The 18,900-nt window shown below is 50.3% G+C and overlaps 1 protein-coding gene across 1 annotated transcript; it reads left to right on the top strand.

Annotated features, from left to right (window-relative positions):
- Positions 1-4,871: 4,871 nt before the first annotated feature.
- C2H4orf50 (chromosome 2 C4orf50 homolog) lies at positions 4,872-9,480 on the top strand. Its single transcript, XM_081813177.1, has 4 exons — positions 4,872-4,943; positions 5,871-5,922; positions 6,025-6,152; positions 6,902-9,480. The coding sequence occupies exons 1-4, from the start codon at positions 4,872-4,874 to the stop codon at positions 9,311-9,313; spliced, it is 2,664 nt and encodes an 887-aa protein (XP_081669303.1). The 3' UTR covers positions 9,314-9,480.
- The last annotated feature ends 9,420 nt before the right edge of the window (positions 9,481-18,900 follow it).

Here is an 18,900-nt window from a genome sequence, read left to right as displayed (position 1 = left end):
GGACTGACAGCCTGTGGGTCACTGCTGGGGGCCCTGGCATTTAGAATGGGGGCTGGACCCAGGACCATGGGGTGTGACAGTCTGCCAGGCTCTGTCTTACTCTCAGAGGGCTGTGACAGTCCTGACTTGGAGCATTTTGGAGTCTAAAAGGGCCATCTTGAGAGCAAGAGGACAAGAGAGGGCCGCTGGGGAGATGTAAAGTGCCAGCCAGTTACTAGCTCGCGGGGAAGTGTAGCTGAGATTTCAAATTTAAATGCTAGAGCCTATTGATAACAAAATTGCCGGTGCCCTTGAGGGTCTTGGTGTAGAACCGAACACCTGAGAAACTGTAGGCAAAGTTCTGAGAACATTGCATGAGTGTGTGAATATTTGCTCCACTGTCCATGGCAAATGGAACCTTCCAGCGAGGGGACCGCCTCACAATGGCAGTGCTGGAGGAAGGCCTAGAAACCAGGAAACCTGGAGCAGTGTCTAGCCCCGGGGAGGTGTGCATCGGATAGAAAACCATTACAAATCATCAGGGAGCCCCCGTCCCCCCCCGCCACGCAGCGGCCCATTGGATACGTCTGATGACTCCCACTGGGCGTCGAGGTGTGAGTTATGGTGATGTTAATCATCATGGGAAGATGTTTTACTTGCTTCGTATTTACAAACACTTTTCCAAACAGGATCTCATCAGTGCTGAGGTAGCCAGGCAGGGATCTGCCTCCTTGTACCCACCCCACAGTCCAGGGGAGGCACATGACTTGCCTGGGATCACAACTTGCCAGTTTCCAGAGCAGATCACTCGGGATTCAGGTCCTGAAGGAACAGGCCACGGCAGGGACAACGCCTGGCCTGGGGAGCTGTCTGGGGAGGGGGTTTCTGCTCAGGGTGTGGGTGAAAGGAAATTTAAAAGGACTGTGGTTTGCAAGACAAGAAAGGCCTGCCTGCGGATGTGTCCACTTTCTAGCGAGCGTGCCCTGAGTACCTGCCATGTCACAGGCAGTGTGCGGGCACCGGGGCTGGAAGGGTGAGCCCGCTCTTTGAAAGCTTATAGGGGAGACAGACAGGTGCAGCAGTGGAGACTTGGTCTGCAGACTGCTGCGGCAGGGGACAGCCCAGGGACCGTGGCCTGGCCTAGAGGGAGGCTTGTGCAGGGAGATGGCAAGTCACACACTTACAAATGCCAGTGTCAGGCTGTGGTGCCCGAGCTGAGATCCTGCTCCTGGTGACGGTAGCGTCGGGAATGCGGACGCTGTTGGAGCCGCTCTGCCCGTCAGTGTGGGCGGAGCGACCCCTGGTGGCGGTTACGAGAATCGTTTCCTTGTTGGGCAGGTCCCAGGCGGCCCCTGCTGGCTCACTCTGTGTCTGTTCAGAGGTGACTCTTGCACACTTGGTATCAAGGGCTTTCACACAGGTGAGTGATGTCAAAAAATAACGTAGCAAAGCCACAAAGGTACAAGTAATGTACAAGGAAATAAGAATGGTTAGTGGCCTTATGCAGAGATATCAAATGTGTTACAAAATAAATACGGGAAAGCTCGAGATTCTGTTCTATTCTGAATATTTGTCAGATGTAAAAGGTACCTCGGCACTGTTTATAGTTGGTGAACATTGGAAACTACCTAAATGTCCCATGAGAAGGAACGGCCTTTGTAAGTGAAGGCGTTCCATACGTCAACAGTTATTAGACGGCTATAAAACACCACATTACAGAGGAACTTGTGGGGAGATGGTCCTTCGATATCATCACATGAGAAATGCACAAAGCAAAAATGGACATTCTGTAGAAACAGACTTTTGGAAGAATTTAAATGTCTCTGCAAAGAAGAAAGCCCGGAAAGGTATATTCTTTTTTTTTTTTGATTTTTTAAAAATTTATTTATTAGAGAGAGGGGGAGAACATGAGAGGGGGGAAGGTCAGAGGGAGAAGCAGACTCCCTGCCGAGCAGGGAGCCCAATGTGGGACTCGATCCCGGGACTCCAGGATCCTGACCTGAGCCGAAGGCAGTCTCTTAACCAACTGAGCCACCCAGGTGCCCCAAAAGGGTATATTCTAACACATGGATCATGTTTGTGTCTGGATTGCTCTGTATTCCTCATGTTCTTCTTTTTGCTTATCTTTCAAAATAATTGCACATGAAAGCTAAATTGCTGTGAAATTGGGGGTCACTGCTCCCGTGAGTAAAGGAGGGCAGGAAGGGTTGACCAGACTGAGCAGAGAGGGGTTGACAGGGTGAGAGAAAGCCCGGATCCAGTTCAAGACCTGCGCTCTGGTTCTGTTCTCCCATCCCGTGTGCTGTGTGATCTCGGACAAGTCACTCTCCCTCTCTGAGCAGTGATTTTGTCACTTGTCACATGAAGGGGGGTAGCATCGTCTTCTATGATGGCCCCTCCTCCCCATCAGGTCACCTCCCCAAGGCAGGGGTTCTGAGTTTTTTTTTTTTTTTTTAAGATTTTATTTATTTATTTGAGAGAGAGAATGAGAGACAGAGAGCACGAGAGGGAAGAGGATCAGAGGGAGAAGCAGACCCCCAGCCGAGCTGGGAGCCCGATGTGGGACTCGATCCCAGGACTCCAGGATCATGACCTGAGCTAAAGGCAGTCGCTTAACCAACTGAGCCACCCAGGTGCCCCGGGGTTCTGAGTTTTATCCATGGTGGTATCCCCAGCTCCAGAACAGGGCCTGTCCCTTAGCTGATGCTCAGGAAGTATTTGTGGAACCAAGCTGAAGTCAGCTTGGGCATCGGAAGGAAATCCGAACAGCATAGAATGGTGCGGCAGAGTTGGTCTTTGATGCTGCCCTCCCAACTCTCCTTGGCCCCCTCCTTTGTCCTCCTTGCTATCGCTCTCCTGCTGGCTTCCAAGCCGAGTTTCTGTTTCTCCCATTCTCCATCTGGTTCCCTCCTCTTCCTCTCATTCCTTTCTCTTCTGCCCTCTCTCTCCTCCACTTCCCTTCTCTGCCTCTTTCCAGTGGTGCCCATAAGACACTGGCAGAAGTGCTTCATTCTGATCACGCGGGAAGCAGGCGGATCAATGCAAGAGGCGGCATCAGGCACCGCGGGTCAGCGGGCCTGGCGCCCACAGCACGATGCTGGTACCCAGGCCCGTCTGGCTGCAGGGGCTGTGGGCTGAGGCCCTGCTTTGTGACCGTTACAAGCTTCTGGGTGATTCTACGGTGCAGCCAGGGTTGAGATTCCTGGTCTGTGAGGATGCTGGACATGACACAGACAACGGGAAGGTCCCAAACTCAGCGTTAGGAGGAGATGCTTGAGGGAGAGAGTGGACTTAATTTGGGGGAGGACCAGGGAAGGCTGAGCCCAGAGGGGAGCTGGTTAGCTGGGCAGAGGGGCAGAAAGAGAGGCAGACAGCAGGCGCTGGGGGTACAGGGCTCTGACATGGGGGGGAGCAGGGTCTCTTTAAGGAGCAGAATGAGGGTGGGGGCAATGTCCCCGGGCAGGGGTTTTCTCTTTCCGTATAGTGGGAAGCTTCAAAGGTTGGAAACAGGGGAACCACCTGATCCTGTTTCTGTTTCAGTGGGATTGCTCTGATGCTGAGTGGGGTATGGAAGGGAGGGGCAGAGAGTGAGGTGCAGGCAACCCACATCCTTCCTAGGAAGACGTGCCATCCAGGCAGAAGGAACAGCATATGCAGAGGTGCAGAGGCAGGCACGAACCAGGGTGGGGAGGGGCAGGGAGGCTGCCATGAGCAGAAACCCGAGTGAGGAGCATCAGGGGCACCCCTGGCAGCCCATGGATGGCCTACAGTACCCCACTCCAGCATTGAACTCATCCCAGACTGGGGGGAGCCAAGGGATGCCTTGTAGGTGGGAGAGTGCATGCCAGGAGGGCTCCCTGGCGCTGCGAGCAGGACTGGGGGGCGGGGGAAGAAGGAGGCCTAGCTGGGAGTCGATGCAGGGCTCTGCTGAGAGCAGGTGAGGAGCTGGGGGGCAGGTGAGAAGGGGACGGACAGGTGTTACCTATTCACTTCTGTTTTCTCCCCTCACCTAGAATAGCACCTGACACACAGTCAGAGCCTAATAAGTGCTTGCTGAGTAAGTGCTGAGCACCTGTCTTTCTGCAGGTTCTGCCTTTCCATTTAACTATCAAACATTTATTAAGCACCTAATGTGTGTCAGGCTAAGGTGGGGGTGCAGACCAGGTGAAGCCACGTTGAAGGCCTGAAGGACTCACGGTCTAGTGGGGGAGGCAGCGAGGGAAGCAAATAACACCCATTAGAACCTGGCTAGAAGGGGCAGGGGGGTCTTCCCCAGACTCATCCCCAGCCCCTCGTGGACGATGGGTCAGAGCTGAGCTGTCCCTAAATAATGCTCTGCAAGGTGGGAGCCGGCTCAGGGAGGCTCCTCCCTGCACACCAGGCTTGCCTTTTGGGAGAGGCCAGGGGGAGGGGGTGCCGCCCGGAGACACCTGACTGCAGCATTGGGGACTTGTTGACGGTTGAGGGACAGGTCCGCCTGGAGCCCCTGGGCAGACCCCTGCCTCTGCTGTATGGGACCCAGAGGAAGGAGAGAGACCTGGGAGCCTGTGGTGCCCCTCTGGGGAGCCCAGACGCATCTTGGCTGGACAGACAAGCTCCCCAGAGAATGGGCTGCCGTGCCTCATTGTCTGCTGAGCAGAGAGGTGCTAGCAGGAGGGAGTTTGGCCCGCAGGACCAGGAGCACAAGGCCACGGTCAGGCCGCGTGCCCTCTGCTTTCCTCAGCAGGGGTGGGGATCTGGCTCCCTCCTGGAGTCGCTGGGGCTGGGCTGGGCTCGGAGGGAACCCTTCCGCTGTGAGGACACTCAACAGCTCTCTTCCTGTGTCTTCCTCAAGGATGCTCTGAGCCGTATTCAGGATGAACCACTGTCCCCGGCCAGGGAGGACGCACGGGATGCCTGCAGAAGACAAGGCCCGCAAGCCCCCTTCTGCTCCGCCCATGCTGCTGTGCCGGGGGGCTCTGCAGGTGTGTGGGGTACCTGTAGGGACACCGGCTCCAGGCTAGCTCACCTAGGACGATGTGCCGGGGGCCGGGGGCGGGGGGACTGCCCGCTCTTCAGACAGGAAGCTGAGGCTCAGAGAGGTAGTGTTGCTTGCTTGATGTCACGCAGCTGGAGAAGGTGGGCTTAGAGGCGGCAACGTCCATGACAAGGCCCTTGACTTGGGCTCAGCTGACCGGTAGGCTCACTCCTGTTAGCACCTCACCGCCCGTGCCAGCGTGGGGCGGCGGGTGTCTCGGAGGAGGGCTCTTTGCAGGAGGCCATGGGATGACTATCCTATCCCCACCCCACCCCTGACAGCTCAGGTGTGCGACAGGTGCGAGGTTTCTGGGAGCTGCTGGGGCTGAGGAGCCCCTTGTCCCTGACTTGTCCCTAATGGGAACCAGTGTCTCTGATCACAGTCTTGGGCACGGCTTCCGGATTCCCTGCGACAAAAGCCACTATATTCGGGGAGCCCCAAAGCCACGATGTCCCACTGGGAGTCTGTGGCTTACTTACAGTCTGCCAAGGCCAAATGCGGTTAGAGATGAGGGGGTTATTTATAGCCAGCAGTGCCGCTGACCCACACAGCTGTCATTCCCCCACTGTCCTATTTCTGGGGGACAGAGCTGGCAAGTCACATGGTCAAATTTGTCCTCGGCGAAGAAGGAGGGGCCCGTCTGGTGGTGAAGCCAAGACCAGCTCCTTTCTGCATGCCTGCCGTGCAGGCAGGGCTGGAGGCAGGGGATTAGGACCCTGTGGGACCCTGAGGGTGCCCGGGCTGAGGGAGGTGTCATGGGATTTGCCACCTGTGTGAGCTTCGTGGTCGGCAAAGGTGGCTTCCAGACCCAGTCCACTGCGTGTCAGAGGACAGTCATTCCCGGTCTCTGAGCCGTGGTTTCCTTACCTGGCAGGTGGTGGTGATCCTTAGGCCTCTGGGGCTCGAGCGCCTTGAGTCAGTGAGAAGTGCCAGGTCATCCCAAGAGCTGGGGGCTCAGTCGCTAGTGGCAGTTGTGACAAAACTCCCAGGAGGGTCTCATTAACTCCTGGGGTCCTCTCGCCTCCCAGGCCAGCCCTCTGAGGGCCGCTGCTCCTGGGGATGCGTCGGGACTGGACAAGGACCCTCTGTTTTGGTGCCAGGTCTGGAGACCACGGATGAGTCCCTGGAAGACATCACAGGATCTGACTGTGGACCGGTGAGGCTGGAGGCTTCCCGTGTGCCCCGGGGTGCCAGCCGGGTCTGACCAGCCCTACTGCATGTGGGAGGTGGGAGAAGGGGCTAAAGAAGGGTTTGGAAGATAATTGAGAGGGAGGTTTGAGGAGACAGAATGGATTACTTGCATTGAAGAAGTGTATGTAAAAGTATAGTTTAAAATATCTATGAAATGCATCTTGGGGGCCTGGCACTGGTCTAGGCCCAGGGCCCCGGCCCTCGGAGCGGATCGTCTACACCGCCTGTCCACTGAAGCCTTCCATGACAATGGAAATGTGCTACGCCTGTGCCATCCAGAAGGGGAGCCATGAACCCCAAGCTTCTGAGCTCTTGAAACATGGCTGGTGGCCTGAGGCTATGTGTTGGACCGCAGGGATAAAGGGGGGAGACAGTGCACACACAGATACACAGCAGGCTGTGAGAGGGTGGGAGCATAGTAAAGGGGAACACACAGCGTGGTGAAATGACCAGGGGGCTGCTGGAGGAGGTAACATCTGAGCGGAGATGTGAATGGATGGAGGGTGAACCAAGAGGGGATCCGGGGAAGGATTCTGGGCAGAGGGGAGAGCAGGTGCAAAGGCCCTGGGGTGGTGTTGGGCTCGGCATGTTAGGGAGGCCTATAAGGCCAGGTGAGGAAACACCAAGAGCATCAGGAGATGAGGTCACAGAGGTGTGGGGGGCTAAACGGAGGAAGGGGCTGCTTCATACCTTCTCTTCTCTTCCCGTCCCTAGCCGACTCCTGCTGAGCCTAGCTTGGATGAACAGGCTCTCCTTCTCCTCTGTGGCTGCCCCCCGGGGCAGTACAGGGATGGCTCACCCCTCCCCGTGGAGCTGGCCTGGATTTTGGGGCGGAGGCTAGCAGCTGCCCAGGCCCAGGGGTCCTTTCTCCTGGTGCAGACGTCCACACTCCCTCCCTGGGGGCCAGCCAGAGACCCCTCTTCCCTGCTGCCACTGCTCCAGGAGGCTTCTCCACAAGAATCCCAAATGCAACAGGTGCTGGATGCCCGAGCCATAGGACAGCCACGTCGGGATCATCACTGGGCAAGGAGCCCCAAAGCCCCCCTCTGCCAGGAGTCCCCAGAGATTTCAAGTCGGCAATTTCCCAGGAGAGGGCCCAGAGATCTGAAAGACCCTTGGAAAGACGGAGGAGGACCAGAGTGGAGAATGGAAGAGCAGGGGGCGAGGCAGGCCTGGGGCAGGAAGGAGGAAGACGTCCACCGAGACGGGAGCAAGCTAAGTCAGGAAAGCCGAGTGAACCTGAACTTGCGGGGTGGCGTGCGCATCGAGAACGGGGCTTTAGAAACCGAGGTCTCTGCCTCCTGCCCTTGGCCCAGGCCAAATCTCCCACTGCCTCTTCTACAGGAGGTCTCAGTGTCAACGGAGGGGCCCAAACCCCTGAGTAGGAGGGGGAGTGTGGGAGGGCTTTCATCAGAGGAGGAGGAAGAGCACCCCACAGCCAGGGCCCGGGGTGCCCAGAGGCTGTCTCCAGCCGGCGCTCAGCTCCTTGCAGGGCAGGGCAAGGAGGAAACTCTTGTGTGGGCTGGAAAGGCTCTGCATCTGCAAGAGGAAAGCCCTGGGGACGAAGGGCAAGAAGAGAAGGAGGAGGAGGCATCGCCTCTAGAAGGGTCCAGTCTGGGCCATGGGGATGTCCCGGAGGAGCCTGGCCCCGTGGAACGTGCTGGCCAGGATATGTTCTTCTTAGTGGCAGAGGGAGGTCTGACACCGGCTCCCGGATTGGCCTTTTCACCCAAGGGGACTGAATCCACCAGTAACCCATGGGCTCTGAGCAAAGAACCTGGCAGTTCTGAGCTCAGACCAGACGAATTTGAAAAGGAGATGGAAGCTTGTTTCCAGCAACTCTCCATCCTGGAGCTTGAGGGTGGGGGGCGGTGGCCGCAAGCTTCCACGCTAGCGGGAGAGAGCAGGAACTTGCCTTGGAAATGGCCCCGCTGCCAGGGGAAGGCTTACTCCCGGCAGGGTTTGGGAAACCAGGGCTTGGATATTTGTTTGGCCAGGGAAGTCAAACCCAGGGAGGTTAGTGAAGAGATTAGACCAGGAGAGACGGAGGCCTTGGGAGCCAGCGCGGTTCTTCCGGGGACGGTGCCTGATTTGGATGACGTGAGTCCGTGTCCAGAGGGGCCTGCTGAGCTGGGTCGGAAATGGCCACCGAGAGCCCTTGAAAGGCAGAAGAGAAGGTTCCAGCAGCTCATTTCTGGACTGAAAAAAGAGAGAGGCCAGGTTTTACATGACAACGCCAAGCTTCGGGGCGACCGAGAGAGATGCCGTAGAAAACTGCGCATCCTCGAAAAAGAGAGGGACAGAAATGGGACAAAGATCGCCATGCTTGAACAGGAAAACAGCACACTGTTAGGGGACATCTCTCACTTAAAGGGGGAGCTGGACCAATGCTGGCAGGTCATTTCCGACCTTGAAGACTGCAATGGGAAAAGTTACGGCAAAATTTCTGAGCTCGAACAGGAGAATGAGAAGCTGAAAAGTCACATGGCCCAGCTTCACAAAGCCACATGGGAGAGCCTCAGAAAATCCAAAGGTGTGATGGAGCGCGTCACCCTGGGAAACCAGGAGCTCAAGGCACTGATCTCGGAGCTCAGGGTCGGTTACAAGGAGCTGATGAAGGGTGTAGTGCTGGGAATAGAAGACACGGTCCGGGCCTTCAGCGGGGAGAATGCCCACCTTCTGCACAGGATCCGCGTCCTGGAGACGGAAGTTGCGGTGGGGGCGAGCACCGCGGTGGGCCATGTGGTGAGAGCAGAGGAGGGTCTGCAGGGGGAAAGCAAGGTGCAGGGGGACAAGGGGAACGTTGTGGAAAGGGGGGTGCAGGTGACTCGGCTCTCAGGGCAACTGACCCCAAGAGCCCACGGGCTGCCCTTGGAGGAGAAATCGGGTCCAGCTGACAGGTGGATGGGGCCTTCCTTAGGCATGGAGAATTCCAGATACGATGTCAATTCTGGCGCTCCGTCCTTGGTCCGGGGAGGTGCCAAAGTGTCCAGTGCCCCTCAAGGACACATCAATGGAGCAGGAGTAAAAGAAGCACATTTGGAAGAGGAGGAGGAAAGACCAGGGTGTTCTGTGGGCCCAGGGCAAGCTCCGACCACCCCAAGCAATGGCCCCCAGGTAGGTTGATAACACACAGCTGCTGCCTCGGCCTCTTGCTAGCTGTCTAGACTGCTGACCACCCCCTTTCCTCAGGGGAGGCTCCCCAGGCAGCCCTCGGGGGAGGTACCGCATCATCCCCACTTAGCAGAGAAGGAGGGCACAGGGATGTTGAGTACCGGGCAGTCATGCGGCAGGAGGGGTGGGGCTGGGACTGCCACCTGGGCACTCGCCACCTGTGTTCCTGCACACAACCTGGGACACTAGCCCTCCCCCCTCCTTGGGCTGTTCCGCTGGGTATCGGGTGGGACAGCGGAGGGGCGGTGTTGGCACTTCAAGATCAGAGCTCATGTTTTCAGATCCAAGAGTTTATCAAGCAGTCCAAGTCCTAAGTCTGCCCATTGGGTCTCTCTCTCTCTCTCTCTTTTTAAGATGTAATTGACATATAACATTGTATAAGCTTAAGGTGCACGATGTGTTGACCTGATACATTTATGTATTTCAATATGATTATCACCATAGGTTGGCTAACACCTCAGTCATTCTCCGTGTTGGGTCTTAAAAAGGACGATGGAAAGAGCAGGGACTTAGGACTTAATCGGGGGTCAAACCTAGCTCTGCACTTAGCCACATCTGTGATTTGGCCAAGACATGGGCTTCCCTGAGTCATTGTCCACACGTATGGAGGGTTCTCGCTGTTCAGGAATCCCAGGATGAAATGCTCATGATATTCTCACTGTGGCCTTTGATGTCTGTAAGATGTTCAGTGTCGAGCCCTTTGTACCCACTCATTCATTCTCTCCCAGTCTCTCTCTCTCCCCCTTTCCCTCCCTCCCCCCCCCGCCCCTTGGCAATTTTATCAGTCATTTCAGAAGATCCCTTTGGGTTTTGTCAGTTTTCTTCATTGTATGTATTTTATTTCCCTGGATTCCATTTATACCTTCATTCTTCCCTTTCTTTCACTTTCTTTTGATTTAGTTAGCTGTTCTTTTTTTTTTTTTTTTTGCTTCCTGTGTTGAAAGCTTAGATCATTGATTTTCAGCTGTTCTTTTGTGATCTATGCACTTACATCTCTGCATGTCTCTCTGAGCACTGTTTCAGCTACGTCCCGCACATTTTGATATGTTGTGCTTTTATGTCCGTTCACTTCAAAGTACTTTCTAGTTTTCATCTGTGACGTCTCTCTTCACCCATGGGTGATTTAGAAGTGTGTTGCTGAATTTCCAAGCACCTGCTGAATTTTTTTTGTTATATTTTTGTTCCTGATTTGTAGTTTTATTTCACTGTTGTCAGAAAACATAACTATATTATTATTTTTTAAAGATTTTGTTTATTTATTTGACAGAGACATAGCGAGAGCAGGAACACAAGCAGGGGGAGCGGGAGAGGGAGAAGCAGGCTTCCCGCCGAGCAGGGAGCCCGATGTGGAACTCGATCCCAGGACCCTGGGATCATGACCTGAGCTGAAGGCAGACGCTTAACGACTGAGCCACCCAGGGGCCCATAACTATATTATTTTAATTATTTTTAAATTTGAGATTTATTCTATTGACCAGGTTATGGTCTATTTGGGTAAATATCCTGGGTGTCCTTGTAAAGAATGAATAGTTTGCCGTTGTTGAGTATTGTGATGGGGCCAAGCTGGTTAATTGTGCTGATCAGATCTACTGACGGGCCAGCTATTTGCTTTGTTATTTACCCAGATATGTTTGCAATCTCTGAACGTGCATTTGTGTATTTCTTCTTCTGGTTATGTTAGTTTTGATTCATATATCTGGATATTATTATGAGATACATGCAGACTTACAATTATGTTTTCCTGCTGACTTGACTCTTTGATCATGATGAAATGCCCCTCATTATCTCCCACGCTTCTTGCCCAAATTGCACTTCGTCTGATATGGAAGTAGTCACATCAGTTTCTTTCCCTTAGTGTTTTCATGGAATCTAACTTCTTTTAGACCATCCACCTTTTTGCATTCAACCTGTGGGCATCTTTATATTTAAATTGTGTTTCTTTGAAACAGCATGTGGCTGGTTTGTTTTTGTTTGGCTCAGTTTTGCTATCTCTGCTTTTCACTTGGGGTGTTTGGTCCACATATATTTCATACATGTGATGCTAGAATTGGGTGTTTGTCTCCCTTCTTACCATGTATTTTCTTTGTTCTGTTCTGTTCTATTTCTCCTTTCTTACCTTTGTTTTTGGTATGAGTAAGTATTTTCTCTTATTCCTTTGTCTTCTCCATTAGCTCATTCTGCTATACATTTTAGTATCATTCCTTCAGCGCTTACCCTAGAGATTTCAGAATGTATCTATTCATTATTTAAATGTACCCTAAATTAGTACTTTTAACATGTAATACAGAAATCCCAAATAAATTAATAATTGTTAATAAATAATGCAAAATTTTTAATAGTTTATCTCCATTTACTCTTTCTCTTTTCCTCATTTTTGTCATATGTATTATGCCCATGGATGATAAACTTCATAAGGCATTGTTACTATTGTTATTCCAGGCAAGCGATAATCTTCTACATTTACTGGATCTCCCACACGGTCCTGTGCTGTCCATCCTTGCTCTCACTCCTGGGGATCTGTTTTCCTTCTGCCTAAAGAGTTTGTCATTTCTCAGAGTGAAGATCTGCCGGTGATGAATTCTCTCCTATCTCTTTTTATGAAAACAAACATCAACTTCCACTTTTAAGAGATATTATCCCCCCTGCTGGATTCAGAATTTTAGGTAGGCAGAGATTTCCCCCTCTTTAGCACTTTGAAGATCTCATTGCATTGCCTTCTGGCTCCCACAGTTTCTGTTGAAAAAAAATTGGTTGTTTTTGTCATGGTTTTTTTGTTTGGTTTTGTTTTCCTGAAGTAAGTGTGTTATTTTCTCTCTGGCTGCTTTTAAGATTTCCTTCTTATCTTTGGGTTTTGGCAATTTGACTGTGATGGGCCTGGTGTGGTTTTATTTGTATTTATCCTGTTTGGATTTTTATGAGCTTCTTAAAATCGTAGATTCAAGTCTTTTATCATATTTGGAGAATTTTTGGTTATTATTTATTCAGATATTTATTCTGTCCTCTATTTTCCTCTTGTTTCCTAGAATCCAGACTTTTTGATTATATCCCACATCTTTTGAAACTGTTCTATTTTCCCCCCTTTTTTAAGCTTTGTGCATTAGTTTGAATTTTCTATTGACTCGTTATTTAGTTCACTAATTCTGTATTCTGTTGTATTTTATCTTCTGATAATTTCATCCAAGGAGTTCTTAATTTCATTTGTTATATTTTGCAACTCTAGGATATACATTTTATCCTTTTTAAGAGATCCTCATTCTCTATTGAAATACTCCCATCTTTTCATTCATTTCATCTATTTTTCCTATATTTTAAAAAATATATAATCATAGTTATTTTTGAAGGTCTTGTCTGCTAATGCCAGTATCTGGATTATCTCTGCATCTGTTTTTATTGACTATTTTATTTCTTGGTTAAGTCCCATTTTCCAGCTTCTTCACGTGTCTAGTGATTTTTAAAAAAATTTTATGTTGGACATCATGTAGGATATCTGGTAGAGATTCCTGGGTGTTATCTCCTGCTAGAGAATGTTGAGTGCCTTCTGCTCTGGCAGGTGGAAGGGTCAGCAGACCAGATCATTCCTGGGCAGGTGTATGTTAGTTTCAACCCAGTCCTAGGGCCTGATTTTCCTCCTGGGGCATGACCTTTCAGGGGCAGCTGCTGAGTCCCCTGAGTATTCACTGAGGACACCAATTTGGGCTCAGCCAGAACTCTGCCATCTTGGCAGCAGTGTGAGACCTCTGAAGTCTCCTCAGCAATTGGCCTGCCAGCTTCTCTTCTCTGCTAGGCCTCCAAACCCCGCACTGTGCTGCCCAGCATAGGATTCAGCCATGGATCCAGCGGGCATTTCTAGGGAGGTACCTGGCTCTCTCCTTTCTGTTACTTTGCTCCACAGACCCAGCTATCAGAGCATCTCTGAACTCCAGCCTCTTGAGTCCCCCATCAAGCAGGACCACCCCTCTCAGCTTGGGCTCCCACTCCTGAACCATCGTTTGGAAAATGCTGCAGAGAGAAATCCAGAGAGAATGTGGAGCTCGCCTTGATGTGCATCCTTTCCCTCAAGGATTGTAGCCGTGCATTGGCTGCCACTTGATGCTTGCAAAGAATTGTTTTATGCATTTCCCCAGATTTTGTAGTTGTCCAACCTCAGCTGGTCAGACCTGGTAGAAACTGGACTCTGAGGAGAGGAATATTGAGCTGAGCGTTTCAAGGTGGTAAAAGGGGCGGCAGATGAAGAGCTTTTCAGGCAGAGGGAGAAGCAAGTGGCCAGGTCCTGAGGCAGGAATGAACCTGGCTCATAGGGAAAAAAACAGAAAGTAGCCAGCGTGGCGGGATCACGTGGCAAGGGTGGGGTGTGGTGTGAGATGGAGCAGAGCTCAGATGGCCTGCAGGCCCCAGTTATGATCCTTTCTAAATACAGTGGGAAGCCGCTGGGGGCTTTTAAGCAGGAGAACAATGTGGTTCAATTTCTTTTGTAAAAAGATCATTGTCTACTGGGAGGAAGAGGGCCAGGGGGACGTGGGAACACAGTGAAGACAACTTTGTAGTCAAGAAATGATGCCAGGATAGAGGGATTTGGAACTACAAGAAGGGAGGATTCCAGACAAAAACCAGAGTTGAAGGAAATGAGGTTTGTTGATGCACAGGGGACAGAGGACAAGAAAGCTTCCCCATTTCATCCTCCCAAGTCACAGACTTGATCATGTTGCTATTTTGCTTAAAATGCTTCTGTCCCTTCCTCTTGTACTTGGTGTGAAATCCCAGTTCCTTCTGGTGAATTCTAATCCAGGCCTGGGGAGCCTTAGCTGTCGCTGTTTACCTCCCACCCTCTGCCCTCTGGCATCCTTGCTTGGCCCCTCCTCTACCCCAGCCTTCTCCTGGGAACTGCCGCACATCCTCGGGGTCTCCTTTTGGGGGGACAGCGCCTTCCAGGGCCACAGGATGGGCTCATGCAGAGGTGTGACGCCATTTTCATAGCTTGTCATTGGTCCTAGTGGGAGCATCTATGCCATGGGAATCAGCAGATGCTACGGATTCGCGAGCCCCTCGACCAGCCCAGAGAAGAGTAGTTGCCTCCTGGCTTAGTGCCTCCTGACTTCCCCTTGCCGTGCTGTGTCGAATGGCCTGTTTCTGTGTCGGTCTCCCCCACCAGAGTTCCCCGAGGACCGTTGGGCACCATGGCTCTCAGCCCACGGAGAGCATGTGGCTGGAGCCAGTGCCGATCATGCCCCTTTGGGAGCAAGTGGGTCATGGGGCCCATCACAAGGCTGCTGGGTGGTGCCGTCCCATGTGGCAGGCAGGGCTGGCCCCCACCCCACACCCCACATGCCCATTCTCTTTAGAACATACTGGGGGATCCAGTAGAACATACTCTTAGGATCCTTGGGGCGAACCCCTTGTCCAAGTCACTGGGGAGCGGACGCAGCGAAGGCACCAAACTTCCCAGAAAGGCCAAGTTGTTTTGCAAGTCTTAGAGCTGGATTTCATGAAACCATCCGGAGCACCCATCTGTTCTTGACAGGGCCCAGCCTGTGCATCTCAGGCCCACGCTCTGTGAATTTCTATTAATTAGGAGAAAACCACATTCTGCTCTTGGATTTCTTTACTAACGAGGGGGAGTCCTCATCAGCCACGAGGCACGTTGATTCTGTCCTCACACTGGCCTCTCTCTCCTCTCCCAGCAGAATGGCTCAGCCTCTGCCCCCCTGCTCACAACCAGGCCAAGAGCACAAGGCAGAGATGACCTTGGCAGGCCTCACCTTCCCAGGGTAGCAAGTGCTTTAAATGAAGGGTGGACTGCCACGGCCAAAGGAAGGGAGTGTGAAAAGCCTCTGAGCTTCTGGGTTCCTGTGCACAGAGCCTGATGATTAGCAGTGCTGCACCTTCCTAGGCCACTGTAGCATGTGAATTGTTTAATGATACTCAGACCCTAGGCCCAGAAAATCCCCCTCTGATGATCTCAGGGAAGGACTCAGAGGTCCGTCCAGTAGTTATGTGGAAGGCTGTTTTTGACAACCCAACCACAGCAGGAAAGTTTTAGAATGCCCCGAGCATTCAGCATGCCACAGAATGTATGCTCACAATGGTGTTTTCAACATCCTTTTATAATATGGAAAAATGCTCCTGACATGGTATTGAGGGAGAAAAGCAGGATACCAAAGATGTAAATGGTCTGTTAAATGTTATGTAGAGAAAATGTATGGGTGTGTCTGTGTGTATATATGCATCTATGTGTGGATGGAAGTTATTAAAAAATAAAACCTGAGAATCCAGAACCACTGGGGGAAGCAGCATTACTACTATCCAGCCCCCCCCCCCCCAGAGTGCTAAATCACCTCTCCTTCCCACCTTTCTGCCTCCCAGAAATTCCCCAGGACATCCATATGAAACCCGCTCATGTCTGACCCAAAAAGAGTGAGAGACCATTTTGTACTGATTTAAGAAAAGCGTTTGGGGCGGGGGGGAATGCAGTATCCTCTGTTTTATATAAACGGAGGATGCTTTAATGTAATAAGCATCTCCTAATTGGATTTGAACCTTAAATTCCATTCATTATACTTTTTTTTTTTTTTTTTTTTTTTAGCAGCGTGGTGACTGAAATCGATTGAAACAGATTCTGGAATGCCATGCCATTTTGCATATTTTTGAAAAGATGTGCAAAAGATATATATATCTGAATATATATATATACACAGACACACACACACATATATAGCTGAAAATCACATTCTAGAATGTTCTTCTATGATTCCCCAGACCCTCTCCAACACCCACCCCTCCACTCAAAAACCCCAGCATAGCCACACGCTCACATGTGCACATGCATAAATGCATAGCAAAAAGACTGGGAAAAAATATATGGATAATAATGATGATTTTGGCTAATAGGACTTGGGGTGATTTCTGTTCCTTTATTTTCTAAAAATGTTGACCTGAGAAAAAATATAAGCCAGAAAAAAAAATTAAGGGAAACAGGTCCTTTGTTTGCTGAGACAAATTACTTGGAAGCTAAGCTAACCTAAGCATTTCAATCGGATGGGTGATTTCCACAGCTGCGGGACCCAGAGGCGGACCCCCCCATGGAGGACCTGAGGCTGCGCATGGGGCAGCTCCAGCACCGGGTGCTGACCCTGCAGTGCCAACTCAGAGACCAGGCGTCTGCCCACTTCCAGCTGCAGGTGGCACTCGGGGAAGCCGCCCACCTCCGGGACCAGCTCCAGGGTGAGGTAGGCTCGAGCCGCGCTTCCTTTCCCACCTGTAAACGAAATGGGCCCATGCTCCAGGAAGTTTTGTTTTTGTTTTTATTTATTTTTTTAAGATTGTATTTATTTATTTATTTGAGAGAAAGAGCGAGCATGAATTGGGGGACACGAGGGAGAAGGAGACAGACCCCCTGCTGAGCAGGGGGCCCGATGCAGGGCTCAATCCTAGGACCCTGAGATCATGACCTGAGCCGAAGGCAGACGCTTAACCTAACTGGTTGAGCCACCCAGGCATCCCTCTGGGAAGTTTTGAAGATGGAAAAAAGAATCAGGCGAAATCTCACCATTCCCAGCATTTTGGTAGTATTTATGAGATTTCCAAGGTAAAGAGCAGTATGCAGAAGGAAGTGAGGCCTGTAATCCCTCAACCAACCAACTTCTGTTCCATCTGAAACTCATATACATGCGTTTTTCTAGAAAGTCTAACTAGTTTTCAAATGTTACATATATAGGAGTGAAGTGAGAGTGATTTTATGAAAGGGCAGAGAGATCCTTGTCGATGTGAAAGCATTCGTTATCTGTGATGATGGAGATATGAACTTTCGTGGGGGATAAAATTGCACAGAACTTAGTACACACATATACACACAGGACAAGCAGAACTAGAGAAATCGGAGCATGATTGTTAACAATATAATTGACATTATAGGGTTGTAATATACTATAGTTTTGCAAAATGTTCCCCTTGGGGGAAATGGGGCAAAGGATACAAGGGGTTTCTTTGTATTATTTCTTACAACTGCATGTAGATCTATAATTATCTCATTTTTTAAATGCAAAACAAAAAAAAATAGTCCTTCCTCCCTTTGACCCCAACCCCTTCTGAACTCCGGCATTTTTTTTCAACCCTATCTACTCACATTCAGTGTATGTGTGGATGTGTATACATAAATGAAATTTTACCATACAAAAATATTCTGCGTCTTGATTTTCTCATTTAAAAAATTTTTTTTTAAGATTTTATTTATTGGGGCGCCTGGGTGTCACAGTTGTTAAGCATCTGCCTTCGGCTCAGGTCATGATCCCAGGGTCCTGGGATCGAGCCCCGCATCGGGCTCCCTGCTCCGCGGGAAACCTGCTTCTCCCTCTCCCACTCCCCCTGCTTGTGTTCCCTCTCTTGCTGTGTCTCTCTCTGTCAAATAAATAAATAAAATCTTTTTAAAAAAAGATTTTATTTATTTGACAGAGAGAGAGGAGCAAGAGATAGTGAGAGAAAGCATGAGTGGAGAGGAGAGGGAGAAGCAAGCTGACGTGGGTTCGATCCCAGGACCTGGAGATCATGACCTGAGCCGAAGGCAAATGCCTAACCGACTGAGCCACTCAGGCACCCCTAAATTCTCTCATTTAATAGAAAATCTTGGTGATATCTCCATATCAACACATACAAACTGATCTCATTTTTAAAAAAACTCCATATTATATTTTCATAAGGCCAAACCATAACTGACTTAATCAATTCTTTGTTTATGGAAATCCAATTTTTTTCTGTTTCTTTGCTTGACAAAGCTTAGTGAACCTTTCTATAGCTCTATCTTGGGATATGTTTCTGCTACATATTCGAAGGTTAAAAGTCTAGCAAAGTAATTATTGGGTCAATGGATATGTATGTAATTAACTTTGACACGTAAGGGTGAGTAACCCCCCAAAGTGGCTGTATTATTTATGCTTCCGCCAGGAATAAATGAGCGTATGTGTTTGCCCGCACTTGTTACCCCGAATGTTATCACATTTTACATGTTTTTGACAAGCTGATGGATGAAAAACACACCATCAACATTGGGACGTAATCTCTGGCTCCGTTCCCGTGCATTCTTTGTATAATCAGATGCTCTATACTTAGAGTTTCATGTCTGTTACATGCTAGACCTTGTGCCCAGTATTTTTTTTTTTTTTTTGCCTGTGCAGTAATCTATTGGGTGGATGTGATTTTCATTCACCTGTTGTTGGATCTATGGTTATTTCCATTAATTTATACATTCCTGTTTATATGCAAGAGTTCAGAGAACTGGGATTACTGGTGCAGAGTGGGGGTAGTGATGGTTCTTAATACATATTGCAGAGAGCTTTCCCAGTGCTCGAACCCATTTGCAAAGCCTGGGCAGTGAACAGGGAATGTTCCTCACCGTGCTATCAGCCAGCAAAGGAGCTCTTAGGCCTTTTTTCTCCTGTCACTGATCTGTGAAGAACATAATTCCATTTGCACATGTTGGGGCTTTTATCAGATCCAGTATCTTTTGAAGTCTGTTTTTCATAATTTTCAATGTGTTTTTTTTCTTTCTG

This window comes from Leptonychotes weddellii, chromosome 2, assembly GCF_054177405.1.
Source record: "Leptonychotes weddellii isolate Sample4059 chromosome 2, ASM5417740v2, whole genome shotgun sequence".
Classification (NCBI taxonomy): Eukaryota; Metazoa; Chordata; class Mammalia; order Carnivora; family Phocidae; genus Leptonychotes; species Leptonychotes weddellii.
This window is presented reverse-complemented; position numbering and strand designations above follow the sequence as displayed.